Genomic DNA, 16,407 nt, shown 5'->3' with positions numbered 1-16,407 from the left:
TTTTGAAAAAGTAAATTATATTTCAAAAAAAGATGAACCTTTGCTTATATGAGACTGAAAGAGAACTGTTGATGAGATAAACTACCTTCTCCCCTGGGGTCACAGAAACTCTCCAGATGCAGTGTGTGTAAGAAGGGTAGCCATTGGGAAATCCTGGGGAGGAGAGGTTGCCATTGGATTCTTGTAGGGTTTCTCCACATGCTGAAAGAAAAAAAAAAAACCATATTTTTGATTTTTTAAAAAAGCAAAAACTATTATTCTTTAATTTTTATGAAAGACATTGGCATCATAAATAAAATCTTGAGTTTTACTAGACAGAAAAGGTGTTAGTCAGGATATATATTTGTATTTTATAAAAGATTTTCCCTTTCTAAATAATTTCTTTCCATGTCTTTCTTACCAGAATTTCAGTATACTTAATGGGATCACTAGAGCTAACTATAAAACAAGATTATGAATAAATAACCTGGCATTCATAATGTTCTTCCTTTTGGAAATCTTTGTCATTCATTCCCAAGAAACCAGTAGCCTACTTATAAATCACCCATAATCAGATTCAGGCCAGTGGATGCCTAGTTGATGTGTCTCTGAGGCCACATGAAATATTCCATTAACATATTTGATGTAGAATGAGGCTAATTTTAATAATGAATACCATATCAAAGTTGAAAAAAAGAAAATCTTAAATAATAACTAATAGCCACTTTTATTGGTGTCAAAATGTCATACACAATGAAAATTTTTCTCAAGATAAAGTGGAAAAAAATTGAGAGAGAAAAACATCATGGGAGACTTCAAGTTTCTAACAAGATACAGACATTTATTTACTCTGTTTTTTGTTGATCACGAAGAGAAATTGCTGGGAAAGCAATTATATTTTTTCCTCTTACTAAGCCTGTCTGATTTCTTGAAAATAATTACCAGTCACGTGAAATAGCAAATAATCAGCTGCACAGCCTCAAGATCCATGGGACCGGTATCTCAAGGGCCATTTCAACAAAGTCAAAAGCAGAGGGTAATTAGCTCATTGGTTCAGCCAAGGTTTGTAGTCAGACACATTCTACAATGGATTTTCTTGCTGCTTTTGCAAGACATGGTAAGAGCCACATAAACCTAGGCTGTTTTAGTATCCTTAATTTGAGAATAATTCCTCTGTTGCAGCCAGCCATCTTTATAACCTTCATCAATAATTTGAATAAAAGAAACAGCTCCTTCCCTCTGAAGGAGACTGAAATAAAAACTCACATATACCATATTATACAGTCATAACTGACAGCAGGTGAGCTCTTGTCTCATCAAATCAATAAGGTATAAATGGTTCCACATATCTTGAGTTAAATGAAGAAGCAAAGATACAAAGATGATGACTTTGAAAACACAAAGGAGAGCTGTAAAAATAGTCTGATAAGATAAAAATATTTACATAGAATAACAGATACGATGTTTTCACAACAAATAAACTTAAAGTAATGTTTATTCTGATGAAAAGGCAAATAAAAGCAACTTGAAAATGAAACAAAAATGCTCAAGGTGAAAAACATATTATCAGCACGTTCCATGAATCATCTAAAGGAAATTGATAAATGCGACCTTACAAGAGCCCTCAGAAAAAGGGAAGTTTGTCAAGGTTTGTTAATGCAAACAATGTGCTTCTAACTAGGATCAGTTTAGATGATAGTCATTTAGGAGTTGAGTGTGTTTCAATGAAAAAAGCTGTAATTCACAGCACCTTAAAAGTAAATTCTGTAGTGACTGAAAACTCCACTAAGTCACAGAATTCTGGTACTGGATTTCCGAAAGTGGAATTAAAATAATCAAATATATTTAATCCACAAATGCAAACAACAATATCATTCTGATAAAAAGATAAAACAAAAGACTCTCTAAAATGAAGGAAAAAACCAGAAAATAATTCAAAAATTAAATAAATCTATTATAGAGCACCTACTTACAATGCAAGAAGTGCAAACACCTGTTGTCAAGTTGTGGTAATCATTTGTGCGTTTTCCTCAATAAGTGTGGCTGTCCCAGGCTACCTGATCCCTATTACAGAAGATTTTCATCAATTTTCAGGGCCACTTGTTGATTTATGCCCAGATATAAAAAAGAAAACTTTATTATTAAACTTTACTATTAAAAGAATCAAAGGAAGATTAGCAAGGAAAAGATGGTACTAAGGTAAAAGCACAGTCTGTCTGTTTACTCAGAAAGTTATGTGGATGGGAAAATAGAAATTTGAGTCATGGCATTACCCCCTTGTTAATTATGTCATACAAGCAAGTCTCAAAAGCTTCAACTTCAATTTTCTCTTCTGTAAAGTGGCTGTCTTATTAATATGCATGTCATAAGGTTGCTTTGTAGGGGTCAAGTACTGCGATGCCCTTAGTCACGTTTTTAACCCTTAAATACCTCTTTTCACAGGTAGAAAGGCTGTGGTCTTAATTGTTGGAATGTGTCTCTGAGATACAAAACTCAGTCATATTTAAGAGAAAGAAGGCATTCTGTATACAAAGGCAAATTATTATCATCACTTTCCTAAACTTCTATTTCTCCAAGCAGATTACATAATCTTATATATACAAAATCATAAAAATTTCAAACACTAAAAGATAGTTTTAGAAGTAATAAAAAATTCAATATAATTTTACAATACAAAGCCAACACACAAAAATCAGTTGCATATCTATAAACAACAAACAACATGAAAAGGAAATTAAGAAAACAACTTCACTTATAAGAAAAAAGAATAAAATATTTAGGAATAAACTTAACTAATGAGGCAGAAGACATGTATACTGAAAACTACAAAACATTGCTGAAAGAATTTAAAGACAGACATAAAGCAATGTGTTCATGGATTGGAAAACAGTATTGTTAAAATGTTATCTATACTACTCAAAGCAATCTACAGATTCAATCCCTATCAAATTCCGAGTGGCATTTTTTGCAGAAGTGGGGGGAAAAAAGTCTTAGAACTCAGACAGAACCACAAACCCTAAATAGCCAAAACAATCTTGAGAAAAAAGAACAAAACTGGAAGCCTCAGACTTCTTGACTTCATATTACAAATCTACAGTAAGCAAGAGTATGGTACTGGCATAAGGTAGACCTATAGACCAATGGGACAGAATAAAGACCCCAAAATACACCCACACCTAAATGGTAAAATGGGATCTTCAACAAGGAGGCCAAGACGACACAGTGGGGAAAGGATAGTCTCTTCAACAAGCGGTGTTGGGGAAACTAGATATATACTTACAAAAGAACAAAATTAGACTCGTCTTTCACTGTACACAAAAACCAACTCAAAATGGATTAAAGGCTTAAAAGTAAAACCCCTAGAAGAAAAAACACAGGTGAAAAGCTTCATAACTAGTCTTGGCAATGAGTTCTTGGATGTGACACCAAAAGCACAGGCAATAAAAGCAAAAACAGACAAGTGGGACTACGACTTCTAAAGCTTCTGTGCAGCAAAGGGAACCATCAAAAGAGGGAAAAGTAATCTTCGGAATAGAAGGAAACATTTGCAAATCATACATCTAATGAGGGGTTAGTATCCAAAATACATAAGAAACTCCTACAACTCAATAGGAAACAAAACCAAAAAACAAAACAAAACCCCCAAATAACCAAATTTTAAAATGGGCAAAGGACTTGAATAGACATTTCTTCAAAGAAGATATACAAATTCCCAGAAGATATGTGAAAAAATGCTCAGCATCACTAATTATCAGGGAAATGCAAATCAAAACCACAATGAGATATCACCTCATAACTGTTAGGATGGCCATTATCAAACAAACAAACAAACAAACAACCCCCAAAGCAGGAAATAACAAGTGTCGGTGAAGATACGGAGAAATTGGAACCATTTGGCAGTGGTGGTAGGAATGTAAAATGGTGCAGTCACTGTGGAAAACAGTGTGGAGTTTCCTCATAAATTATAAATATTGACTACCAAATAATCCAGCAACTCCACTTCTGAGTATTGTTCCAAAAGAATTGAAAACAGAATCTTAAAGAAACAATGTACACTTATATTCACTGAAGCATTATTCAGAGTAGCCAAGAGACAGAAACAACCTAAGTGTCCATTATTGGATGAATGAATAAAGAAAATGTGGTACATACATACAATGGAATATCACTCAGCCTTAAAACAGAAAGAAATCTATCATGTGCTACAACACGAATGAACCTGGAGGACACTATTCTAAGTGAAATTAGCCAGTCACACACAGAAGGTCAAATACAACATGACTGCACTTATATAAGGTTTCTAAAGGAGTCAAACTTATAGAAGAAAGTAAAGTGGTGGCTGCCAGGGACTGGGCGGAGGGGAGTGGGGAGCCGCTGTCCAACAGGCACGGAGTTTCAGTTTTAGTCACACAAGATGAAAAAGTTCTTAAAGATCTTCTGTATAACAATGTAGATATAGTTAACAGTACTGTACTGTGCGATTACAATTTTATTAATAGGAGAGATCATGTTACGTGTTTCATCAAAGTTTAAAAATAATTGATAATAAAAAAGTTAAACTTCTAAATACTTCATCATATGACTCATCTCACTTTTGCAACAGATAATTCTCATGTATCTTTCTTCTTACTAGACAGAAAATTATGTTTGAGTTGTATAAATGCTACTTGGATTGTGTATGGCTGAGCAATTATTACAAATTCCTGTGTTTTTTAATAATATGGTTAAATTTACAGCTGATTGTATTTCCACCTACAAATATTTTCCCCAGCAAATGTCTACAACATTCAGCAAATATCAAAGGTTTAGAATTCTTTACCCATATTCTATAAAAATATATTTATAATTTTGCTAACTCTAAAGAAAACATAAACCATAAAGCAACATAAATCTCTTCCCAAAGAATCTTGATAAACTCTAAAGGCGGGGTAAAATAAAACTATATTTCATCAACTTAGGCACGACCTAATTAACTTTTTCTTATTTCCATGGCTCTCTTAAACTTTTATACGTAATAAATAAAATACAGGGTTAAAGTGATTTTAAGGTAAAGGATGTTAAAAGGAATCCTAAATCATCTGAGCCATAAAGGTGAGATTAATTACTGAAACATTTAAAAATATATTTCGATAGTAACTGCCTAGCCAAGTCTGAATCATCCTTCCAGATGAAACACAATTACCAACTCCAAGGAGCCTTCCTCAGCCAGGGTGCAGGTCAAGTTAGGTCCCCTCTCAGAACTGCTTCAGTATCCTTTACTGAAGAGATTCACTTTCTCAACATGTCACATTGTCTGTATAACCCCGCAGGTGATTGCTATCTGTGTGTATAATCTGTGCTTCCTTCTCTGTGGCCACAATTTCTGGTGCAGGGCCTTTCACATATTAAAGCAACTATTTCATTCAGACAGCAACTACCTATCAAGCATCTGATTTATATCCAATTCAGAAAACCATGAGGAAAAAGCCCAACTCCAGTTCTAAAGAACCTTATACTCTAACGTGGGAAATGATCAATGACTTGATGATTATAGGAGTCAGACATAAAGGCCAGAATCAAACACGGCATTTACCACCATGGAGTCCTGGGGACCGGGGAGTTTTTAAGTCGGAGGTTACATAAGAGCCGGATCCTGAATAGGAGTTAGGATTTAGCCAGGAGTCAGTCATGAGTGCTCTGGCTGGAGGAAGAGGCAGAAAGCAAGCATACAGTGGGGTCAGGGGCTGCATGAAGCAGGGGTGAGAAACTGGCTGTCGGGGAAATACCCAGAGAAGAGGCTGAAGGAAGAGATGGGGGGAGAGGGGAGTGGGGAATCTTGAAGGAGCCGTTGAAAAGGAAATTAACATTTATCCTAAAATAAGCAGAGTAAGACTTCCATATTAAAAACTCACTTGAATAGCAATGTGGCCAGAGAATTAAAGAGACGTCAGACTGGAGAGAAAGGCTAATGAGGAGGCATTGGAGCAACCTACATCAAAGACCAGGGACCCCTGATGAGGGATTCATTTCCACAACCTGAGATACCGAGACCAAGAAGGTACCAGGCTGACTGGTTGCAGGAAGTGAGGCAGAGAGAGAATGGAGAACGCCCTCCACAGTCCTGCCTGGGTTCCTGGATGACCTGTGTGTGGTACCAGCAACTGAACTACGTGATGTTTTATGGGAGACGAATAAATAGGTCCATGAATAAATGGAGAAAATGGCTAAATTTTTTTTGTGCATGTTGGCAATATATTTTAGCCAAGAAGTGTATGCAAGTACATATAACAAGAATATTCTAGTTGGAGTCTCAGAGAATTATAGCAGGAACTGAGATAAATATTTTAGGTAACTAAAAAGAATCTTATATGAATGAAAAAGTAAATTTAATGAAACAAGTGTTAAAAAGTTTCTAGTATCCAAACTCCATGCACACTGAAGCTGGCCTTCCATCCCTACACGCTCCAGACAGACGTGCATCTGTGTATATGGGTGTTCTGTATAGGTACTGTGTGTTTCATGACACCTTTGAATTTGTGAACGGAGATCGTATGTGTGTTCATCTACAAACACATAAGCACTTTCATATAACAGGGAAAATTCTAATCCTCAGAAGTCCCTTTATTTTTGATGCCAATTTACTTTACATTTTCCCTAGTTTTAATATGTTACTTGACATTTAATTAAAGAAGATTTACTGAGTGAATATTTTGGTTGAAAGTTGGTATAAGTGTTAAGTAGTTATAAGCCAAAAAGTCATGGGACCACAGAAAAACTATATTAATAGAAAATGCAAATAAAGACCAGAGACTTTATCAGAAGAGTTAAATTTAAGTGGTTTAGAAATAAAAAAGGAAAGCAATCCTAAAATTAGATCAAAGTAGAGGCAAATACATTCAGAAAATCAGGAAAAAAAAAAAAAGGCCCCCAAAAAGAGAGAGAGCAAGAGAACACATGAATCATTCATGGAGAGGGGAAGACGCACCACCGCTCACATACCCTGGAGAGGATCTCTTTCAACAGCAGAGTCTTGACTACTGGGATAAAGGAAAGATGAAGACCGTTCTCTGCCCCACGTGGAGGTTTCATGTCGTGACAGCATGTAGGACGCAAGGAATTGTAATGTAGGGCAAGTGGCATTAACAGGTGTCCATTCAGATGCCTTTAATGCTAGAAAGGCATGGAAGCCTTTGGAAGGACATGGGATTGGCCTTTGGACAGCAGTGTCCCGACACCTAGTCAGTCTCAGGGTTGAGCAGCCTTTCTTCCTTCCCTTTCCTGATCCTTTCTGGGTGTGTGTGGTCTGGAAATGGATGACTGGGTCTTATATCATTAGAGTGTCAGGGCTGTGAAGGATTCTATCTTTTCTTCACATCGCAATGCATACAGAGACCTCCCTCATTTGCTTCTAAAAGTAAGAGCAAGAAATGGCAAGGCAAACAATTCTAAACTGAAAGAAACTTATCCTCATTCCACGAGCTTAAAAACATCCCTTTATTTCTGTTTGGGGCTTTTTCATGATGCATGTACACTGACTGCACAGTAAGTAACTGAGTTCTCACATACAAATCCAATCTATATATTTGGCACATATAAGTAGATAAATATAATAATGGGTTACAAGTTCTTTATCACCTACAAAGTCCCACAAAATAATAGTTTATATTGTTTTAAGGGAATTGAAAATACACAAATTGTTATTGGTGTTCACCTTCCAGTTGATAAGCACACATTTCCTATTATCACCAAAAGAGAAGTGACAGTATTTGCAGTCTGCCTCCTATTTGTTACCTGCCTATCAGAAACTTGCCCTTTGGGACTCAGGGTCCCACCTGACAAGTCACATCCTTGTACATCTTAGTGTGAACCCAGTCAGTACTCCTTTCAAGATTACGTTCTAAGGAATAGCTTTATAAAAGACAGATTAGATCTTAACAGAGCTTTGAGCATAAACCAATAAGGAGTAAAATATTGGAGTAAAAAGTAGCCAAACACCTCTGACTGGCTGTATTCACCAGCAATTTCTAACGAAAGGAAATAAGCCAAACTCAAAAGGAATATTCAGTTGTACAACCCTGTCTTCTCTGCATTAAAACCAAGATACCCCAGATCTTAGTTCAGAAACTCTTACTCTCTTTCTAGGTAATCCATCAATGATTGGACCAACGATCAATGAATTAGATGTCATAACCCATACTGAATTGTCAACTTCCTAGCTATTTTCTGAGTTTATTCGACCAACTCACTTTTTTTCTGCTTGCACTTGAGTGTTAATTTGCTCAGCAAAAGGGTTTTATACTGTATGTCAACGAGCAAATATTACATTTTTGTTAATGAATTAGTTAGCCCTCTACTGTACGCTACAAAGATAGTTTCCTGGACTGATACCAATAATCACAGTAAACTTAATATAACTTCCCAATAATTAAATGCATGGAACTAAATCTTAAACATAAGAATCTATGTAAAATGTCAATGATTAATATACCCATCATATCTCTGAATTAGAATAGCAGCCAATAACCTGGAGATCGTCATTCTAAGTGAAGCAAGCCAGAAAGAGAAAGAAAAATGCTGTATGATATCGCTTATATGTGGAAACCAAAAAAAGAAAAAGGACACAAATGAACTACTTATTATTTATAATTTAGATGATTGATTTCTTGAATATGTGTAAGCACATTTGACTGTCCTTTATGACTGGATTACCGCATTCTGTTGATTCTTATTTTGTGGTTGGCTTTACTCCTTTGATAACTATGTAAGTTTAAAAAGCTACAGCTCTAAACTCTTCTTAGAAACAGTATATGTAACCTTTAAAATGGTTTTAATCTCCTCAATGAGTTGCTCTTCCTAGAATAAACTTTGTTTACCCTCCACACACACGCACACAATAAAGAATGGCAGCCAATTAAAATTTTATAATTATTTTACCACTTGTGATCTTAGTACCTGGAACAACATTTCCGAAAGTGAATTCTACAGATTAAGTATCAGGTAAAAAGAGGTTTCCATGGACAGAAAAATGGAGGAAAAGCTGTGTTAAGCAAAGTTAAGCGTGTATCTTTGATACAAGCTATTTCAAAGCATTTTGAGTACACAGCAGGTGCATAGAATATGCAGTATTTCTAATTTGGAAGCAGACACTTTTCTTTCTTGGCCCAGTACAGCATTAGTGTTCCTTGGAACACTGTATTAAGACCTTCTTTTAATCTTTTTTCACAACTTTATCTAGTAGCAAACATACTAGCACTGTGGTTAGAACTAATTTTTTTGCAACAAAGTTATAAATTCCACCTAATAAAATTTAAATTTATATACTGTTAACGACGGTACTTGCAAGAAAAGAAATCATTCAGGACTCAATTCTGAAGTTGAAATAAAGGATATTTTTTCTACGTTGGCAAGGAAACATAATTAAGACTATGAAGTCATGCAACTATTTAACAGCAAGTATAAAACAACCACACTTTTTGCCCTTTATTCATTAACGCAAAAAAAAAAAGCTTACTATCCTTGTGCTTGAAATATGATTTCTACAATTTGTTTTTAATTATACCAATGGGTGTTCCAGAGTTCTCTCTTATTTCATTTTATGATTAGTCACTTTGAACTGAATATGTCAGTCCCTTGCCAGAATGGAGAGAGACAAGTACACAGCTGAGTAAACTGTGGCTTATTCATCTGGAAGAGCACAGTCAGGCACAGCTATGCTTCTGAGTTTGGATGGCGCAATACCTGGACATCTATACAGCTTTCTTGCCTGTGCAATATCTCCTTTGCTCAAACGCGTTCGCTGACCAATTGCTGGACGTATGCCATTATCATCACGAGAGGGGAGAATGGTGTCCAGAAACATCCCCCTGGAAAAAATCAGAAGCAAACCACATATAAGTCACCACATTAACATGTATATTCCTTACAAATAGGTTATTGTTTTCAAACTGGAGTCAATCAAAGGAGAAACATATCAGAGTTGAGATTTAAACAGTATATCAGACTTTCAAAACACTTTCATCAAAGTAGAAAAAAACTGCAATGTTTAATGTGTATAAAGTCAGTGACAGCATTCACTTCTTCCTTAGAAATGTATATTATATGTTTTTTAAAAATCTAAAATTCTGTATAATCCCCCATCAAGTACACTATGTTTTTTGTTTTGGTCTCTGAGGATCGAAAAAGAGTTACATTACCAATTTGTAAAACAACTCTTCCTCATAGAGATCTATTTTCTTAAAAACAGCTTATAATAAATATTTTTAGATTACTAAAATTGTAAAAGTCAAACAAAATATGTCTATTGATATTTTTTAATTAAACTGCTAATTTAACCTAAGTAGTTTTAGAAGTCCACTAATTACAGTACTTCTTAAAAGAACAGGGAAAAACAAAGTGTCAAATTTCAGAATAGTTTAAAGCAAAATAATTTTGTGACACATATACACACTCAAACACACACATATACATACAATGTAAAAACTTCATGGTAAAATTGATAAGCAAAAAAACAAAGCAAACCAAAACAACACAAAAAAGGCAAAACAACTGAGTGATGCCCTGACAATGCTAAGCTACAGACACTGGGTTGTTCTGCATCCAAGGTTGTGATGGAAACTTGCCCTTTTTCTTGATATGCATGACTGAAAATTCTGAACCTAGTTTACTAAAGATACAGTCTAATTTTGCAAAAATATCAACATTTATAGCTCTAAGGAAAGTACTGAGCTTAAAAGTTAAAAGTACTGGGAGACTATTCCAGATGGTGAGGATGGAGTGTGTATATGAGGATTTTCCCCAAAAGAGATACTTTTTATAAAAGTATGTTAAATTAAGAGACAACAATTATTAAAAAGTCTTTTAAATTGGGATGAACGACGTGACAGGTTCTTTCCAAAATTTATACATGAACAAACTGTACTTAAACTGCAGATTAAAAGAACAACATTTTAGTTCTCCTTATTTCTTCCCTGAAGAAATACTTACTGAGTGTCGTTATAGGCCTGGATTTATAGCAATAAATAAAAGAAACAAAAATTACTCCCCTTTTGATTTTCACATTTTAACGGAGGGAGAAAGTCATTAAATGAAAGGCTGATAACTGAGAGAGTGACAGGTACTATAATAAGAAAGAGAAGATGGATATTGATTATCCACTGATGGGACAGCTTTTAAATAGAGTGATGAAGGGAAAACTCCCTTGGAAGCAAACATTCAGCCAAACATGAAGGAAGTGAAGGTGAGGGAACTGTGGGTAACTGCGAGTTGAGCGTCACAGAGAGAAAGAACGTTAAGAAATACGACACCCCTGAGATGGGAGGACCTGTAAAGGGTCTGAGTGCCAGAGAGAGTTCAACTTTCCCAAGGAAAACTCTTAACATGTGGACGATGGTAAACAGAGGTGTGACATGATCTATGAGTAACTTATGTCTAACCGCCCTAGCTTCTAGGTAAGTGCAGTGATCTTTATACAAAATCCAATAATTCAGATAGAGATTGGAACTCTTTAAAACCAAATCTAAGTCTCTAGAAAAGTCCATATGTATACTATCTGAGATGAAGGGAGGGAGGCGGAACTAAAGATTTATGGGAATTGACCATCAAAAGTGAGAGTTTGCACATGCTTAATAAGATGCCACTCCAGCCGGCCAACGCAACTGAAGGGCAAGGTGAGCTACAGGGGAGCATTGAGAAAAGCCATTCTTCACCTTTGCTGCACAAATCAACAGATACATTAAGCAGGGAAGTTCAAATTAATGGAGCGTTACAATTTCTACAGTACTTCAGTGCCAATGAAGTATTCATCATTTTCTATTTCTACTTCTAAAAGAATATTGTAATCTGTGAAAAGTTTTGGTTTTTGCCTGGTTTTCAAAAAAGATTCCATTTAAAAAGATCAAGGACATCTTGGGGTAGATATATTCAAACTCAGACAATAGAATGATGAATTTTGGTTCATTCAATCTACTGAGATAAGCTGCCTTCTATTTGTATGGGGGTCAATCACCCAATCTTTTGATCTTTCTGTATTGTCAAAAAATTAACCAGTCTCTCCCTCCACATCCAGGCCATTAAGCAATGTCGGCTCTTCCTGAACATTCTCTCAGACAGACCACAGATGGGGTCACTTACTAACCTTCATTTGTTTTACCAACAGTAGAAGAGTGAATTAACTATGCTTTTTATGAAACTTCATAAAATTTTAGAACTCTTTTATTAATTAGAAATGGGCAGTTCCAGTTTGCAAGCATCTATGTTACAAATTACCCACGCATATAAAGGCCCCTGTATCCAGGCCTGGTCTTCTCACAGTAAGTGGGTAAATCTGCTTGTGGTCAACACTGATGAAAACAGCTAAAACTTTTATATACTATTTTGGTTCGGAATAGAAGAAACTATAAAACTTTAAATACGTACATAAACAGAATGAAGGACAAAAGCCACATGTTCATCTAATTGATGCAGAAAAAGCATTTGACAAAATTCAGCATCCTTTCATGATAAAAACACTCAACAAACTAGCAATAGATGGAAACTACCTCATCATAAAAGGTCATGCGTGAAAAGCCTTCAGCTAACATCTTACTCAATGGTGAAAAAGTGAAAGCTTTTCATCTAAGATTAGGGTATTTGCACTCACTATTTCTATTCAGTACAGTATTGAAAGTCCTAGTCAGCACAATTAGGCAAGAAAAAGAACCAAAAGGCATCCAAATTGAAAAGAAAGGAAAGTCATTTCTGCAGACGACATGTTCTTATACATAGAAAACCTTAGTCCACTAAAAAACTGTCAGAACTAATAAAGGAATCCAGCAAAACTGCAAGATACAAAATTAGCACTCAAAAACCAGTCGCATTTCTATACAGTTAACAGTGAACCATCTGGAAAGAAAAGTAAGAAAACAATTCCATTTAAAATAGAATCAGAAAGAATAAAATATTTGGGAATAAACCTAACCAAGGAGGCCAAAGACTTGTTACTGAAAATTACAAAACATCCCTGAAAGAAATTTAAAAAGACACAAATGAGTGGAAAAACATTCTATATTTATGGATTGGTTGACTTAATTTGCTAAGATATCCACACAAAATGAGCAACATAATCCTTACCAAAACCCCAACAGCATCTATTGTGAAAATAGGAAAACAAATAGTTCTAAAATTCATATTAATTTCATAGGACCTTGAATAGCCAAAAGTTTTTTGAAGAAAAAAAAAAACAAAGTTGGACTTACACTCCCTGATTTCAAAACATACCACAAAGCTAAAGTAACTAATACAGTGTGGTATTGGCATAAAGACAGACCTATAGGCCAATGGACTAGAGTAGGAATCTCCCAAATAAATCCTAGTGTATATAGCAAGGGACCTTTAACAAAATTGTCAAGACTATTGAATGGGGAAAAGACAATCTTCCAACAAATGATGCTGGGAAAACTGGACATCCATGTACAAAAGAACAAAATTAGACCTTTAGCAAAGCAATACACAAAAAATAACTCAAAATAGATTAAAGACCTAAACATAAGATTCCAAATCATAAAACTCTTAAAAGAGAACAAAGGGGAAAGCTTCATCACATTGACTATGTCAATGACTTTTTGGATATGACACCAAAAGCAGACGTAACAAAAGCAAAAATAGGTAAGGGGGACCACATCAAACTAAAAATCTTGTGCTGAGCAAAGGAAACAGTCAACAGAGTGGAAAGGAGAGAAAATGTTTGCAAAATACATATCCGATGAAAGGCCAGAACATATAAAGAAATCCTACAACTCAACAGCAGAAACATGGAATAATCTAATTAAAAATGGGCAGATTTGAATAGGCATTTCTTTAAAGATGATATACAAATGGCCAAACATATACAAAGATCACTAATCATCAGAAAAATACAAATCAAAACCAAAATGAGACAACATGTCACACACACTAGGGCGGCTACTCTCAAAAAAATAAAACAAACAAACCAGAAAATAAGTCATGTTTGTGAGGATATGGAGAAGCTGAAACCCTTCTGCACTGCTGATGGGACTATAAAACAGTCCGGCTCCTAAGAAAAAATTATGGAGGCTCTTCAAAAAATTAAAACTTGAACTACCATATAATCTGGCAATCCCACTTCTGTGTTTATATTTTTTAAAAAATGAAAAAGAGCCTGGAAGAGATATTTGCATGACAGCACTATTCACGGTAGCCAAGAAGTGAGAGCAACTCAAATGTCTATCAGCAAATGAATGAGTAACAATGTGGTATATATATCCAATGGAATATTAATCAGCCTTAGAAAGGAAGGAAATTCTGTTACCTGCTATAACATAGATGAGCCTTAAGGACATTATGCTGGGCCAAATAAGCCAGTCACAAAAAGATAAATACTGTATCCAAAGTAGCCAAATTCACAGAAACAGAAAGTGGAACGGCGGTTACCAGCGGCTGGCGGAGGGGAAAGTGAGTGCTGCTGTATAATGGGGACAGGGTTTCAGTTTTGCAAGATGAAAACGTTCTGGAGATGTTTCACAACAACACAAATGTACGTAAGACTACTAAAATCTACTTAAAAATAGTTAATACGGCAAATGTGATATTGCGGTTTCTTTACCACAATTAAAAAAAAAAAAACTTCAAATACTTCGGAGGTGGTGGCTGAGAATTATGCCAAATATTTCCTCTCTTAAAATTCATTTATTTAACTATTTTTATGAGCTAGTAAACATCCTCTTTAAAAAGCAGGACAAAAATATAATGTGAATTGGATCAATTCTATTAACAGGTAAATTTCACTCTAGGAACATAGCTTTACTTGGGAAAAGTGAGGAGGAACATTTTGAAACAATAAGAAAAAAGGCACTACCAACACCAAAGTCGATATAGGGGGCGATAAACTGCAAGATCCCTGTGGCTCATGGCAAAGAAACAATTTAAACATGTAAAAGGAGTACAGAATAGGGAAATATATGTTTCAGACTTTGGTTTAGCTTCATTGTCTATCAAGGAGAGAAAGAACACATTACTTCTTCCCCTCTCCAGCACCTCCTCTGTTCCAAAGAGTCAAAATTCACTTTATTTCTAATTAATATAATTCAATAGTATAAAAGAAGCACTTTGGCTAAACTGGTACCCAAATCCCCATTTTTCGCATGTTTCTAGGTAAAACTCAATTCCAAACACTGACCTAAAAACAAAGCTTTGTAACTCTTTAGGTTTAACTTCAGGCCAGATTTATGGATGTATTTTTACTAAAACTTAAATTCAATTCCAGAGATAGTACTTGGGTAGTTATTATATTGGAATAAATATATATAGTATATATTTCAGAAGAAAATGATTTTAAAAATATGGTTACCACTCAATTATTTTAATAATCAAGTTTGGCCTTAAAAAGAAAATAATTTAAGAATGTATCCAAGTATTAAGAGTTTGTTTACACCTTTCTCTTTACCAATAATTTTTTTATAAAAACAGGGGAATTAATTTGAGACTTTAGTCTCCTTTCTGACCCTGCCTTTACAAACACACATTAATGAATTGTGAAATGGACATAGTGATCCAAAAAAATTGAGTGTAATAGACATACGAGTATAAAATGGGCATAAAATGGGAAAAAGAGATGACGTCAACGGTTTTAGCAGCTCCGAACTACTTACCTGTGAACTACCTCCCTGATGATCTCTTCTTTAGAGTGAAATAGATCAAAACCCAAATTTATCAGACTCTTAAAAATTAACATTCGGTCACTAATGAAATAATTTCAAGGTTAATAAATGGCAAAATTCTAAATTATATGAAGTAAAACATCTTCCTAAAAACATTCTCTGAGAATTATTTTACTATAGCAATTTTTGAGTATGACTAGTACTTGAGCAACAGAAAACACACAGCAGAAAAACGTAAGTCACATGGAGACTATAACATTCCAGCTCAACAACTGAGTTCTCTATTTGACTTAAAAGGCCTAAATTTCATTTAAAGTTCTTTGCCAGTTTAACATCCTGATGGGTTTGGTAATCATTTTAATTGAACTTTTTCATGATTTAGGAACATTAAATAATTTAAATAATTCGTATCATTTTAATTTTTACTTTGAATCTATTCATTTGATAGGAAATGTGAAAATGTATTTTTAAAAATCTCAAATGCCCAGTGTCGGTTATAAATGCCAATCAAGTATTTTTGGTACCTTCTGGCAGCAATATTTGAAAGTGGTTCTAGTTGTAAAGTTAAACATAGTTTTGTGAGGGGCCACACAGAGGATAGGAATTAAAAGTCAAAAGGTATAACCTGAGACTCCAACCTTGAGAAGGTGTTCCTGGCATAGTGCATGATACTGTCAAAATCATATCTTTCTCCGAGTGAGTTCACTTCTCCAGGCTCCATCTTCAGAAAATTGTACTCTTGACCTAAGGATCAGGCACAAGAAACCTTTCAGAAGCCTCTTAACAGACAGAAAAG

The 16,407-nt window shown here is 34.9% G+C and overlaps 1 protein-coding gene across 1 annotated transcript in view; it reads right to left on the bottom strand.

The window, feature by feature from the left end:
• TLL1 (tolloid like 1) overlaps positions 1-16,407 on the bottom strand; it is a 183,610-nt gene that overhangs the window by 70,923 nt on the left and 96,280 nt on the right. Inside the window, exons 7-9 of the mRNA XM_031464184.2 lie at positions 16,250-16,355; positions 9,697-9,821; positions 86-201 (exon numbers count right to left, since the gene is read on the bottom strand). Coding sequence (XP_031320044.2) covers positions 86-201; positions 9,697-9,821; positions 16,250-16,355 — 347 coding nt within the window. The remainder of the gene's footprint in view (positions 1-85; positions 202-9,696; positions 9,822-16,249; positions 16,356-16,407) is intronic.

Source organism: Camelus dromedarius, chromosome 1 (genome assembly GCF_036321535.1).
Source record: "Camelus dromedarius isolate mCamDro1 chromosome 1, mCamDro1.pat, whole genome shotgun sequence".
NCBI lineage: Eukaryota > Metazoa > Chordata > Mammalia > Artiodactyla > Camelidae > Camelus > Camelus dromedarius.
This window is presented reverse-complemented; position numbering and strand designations above follow the sequence as displayed.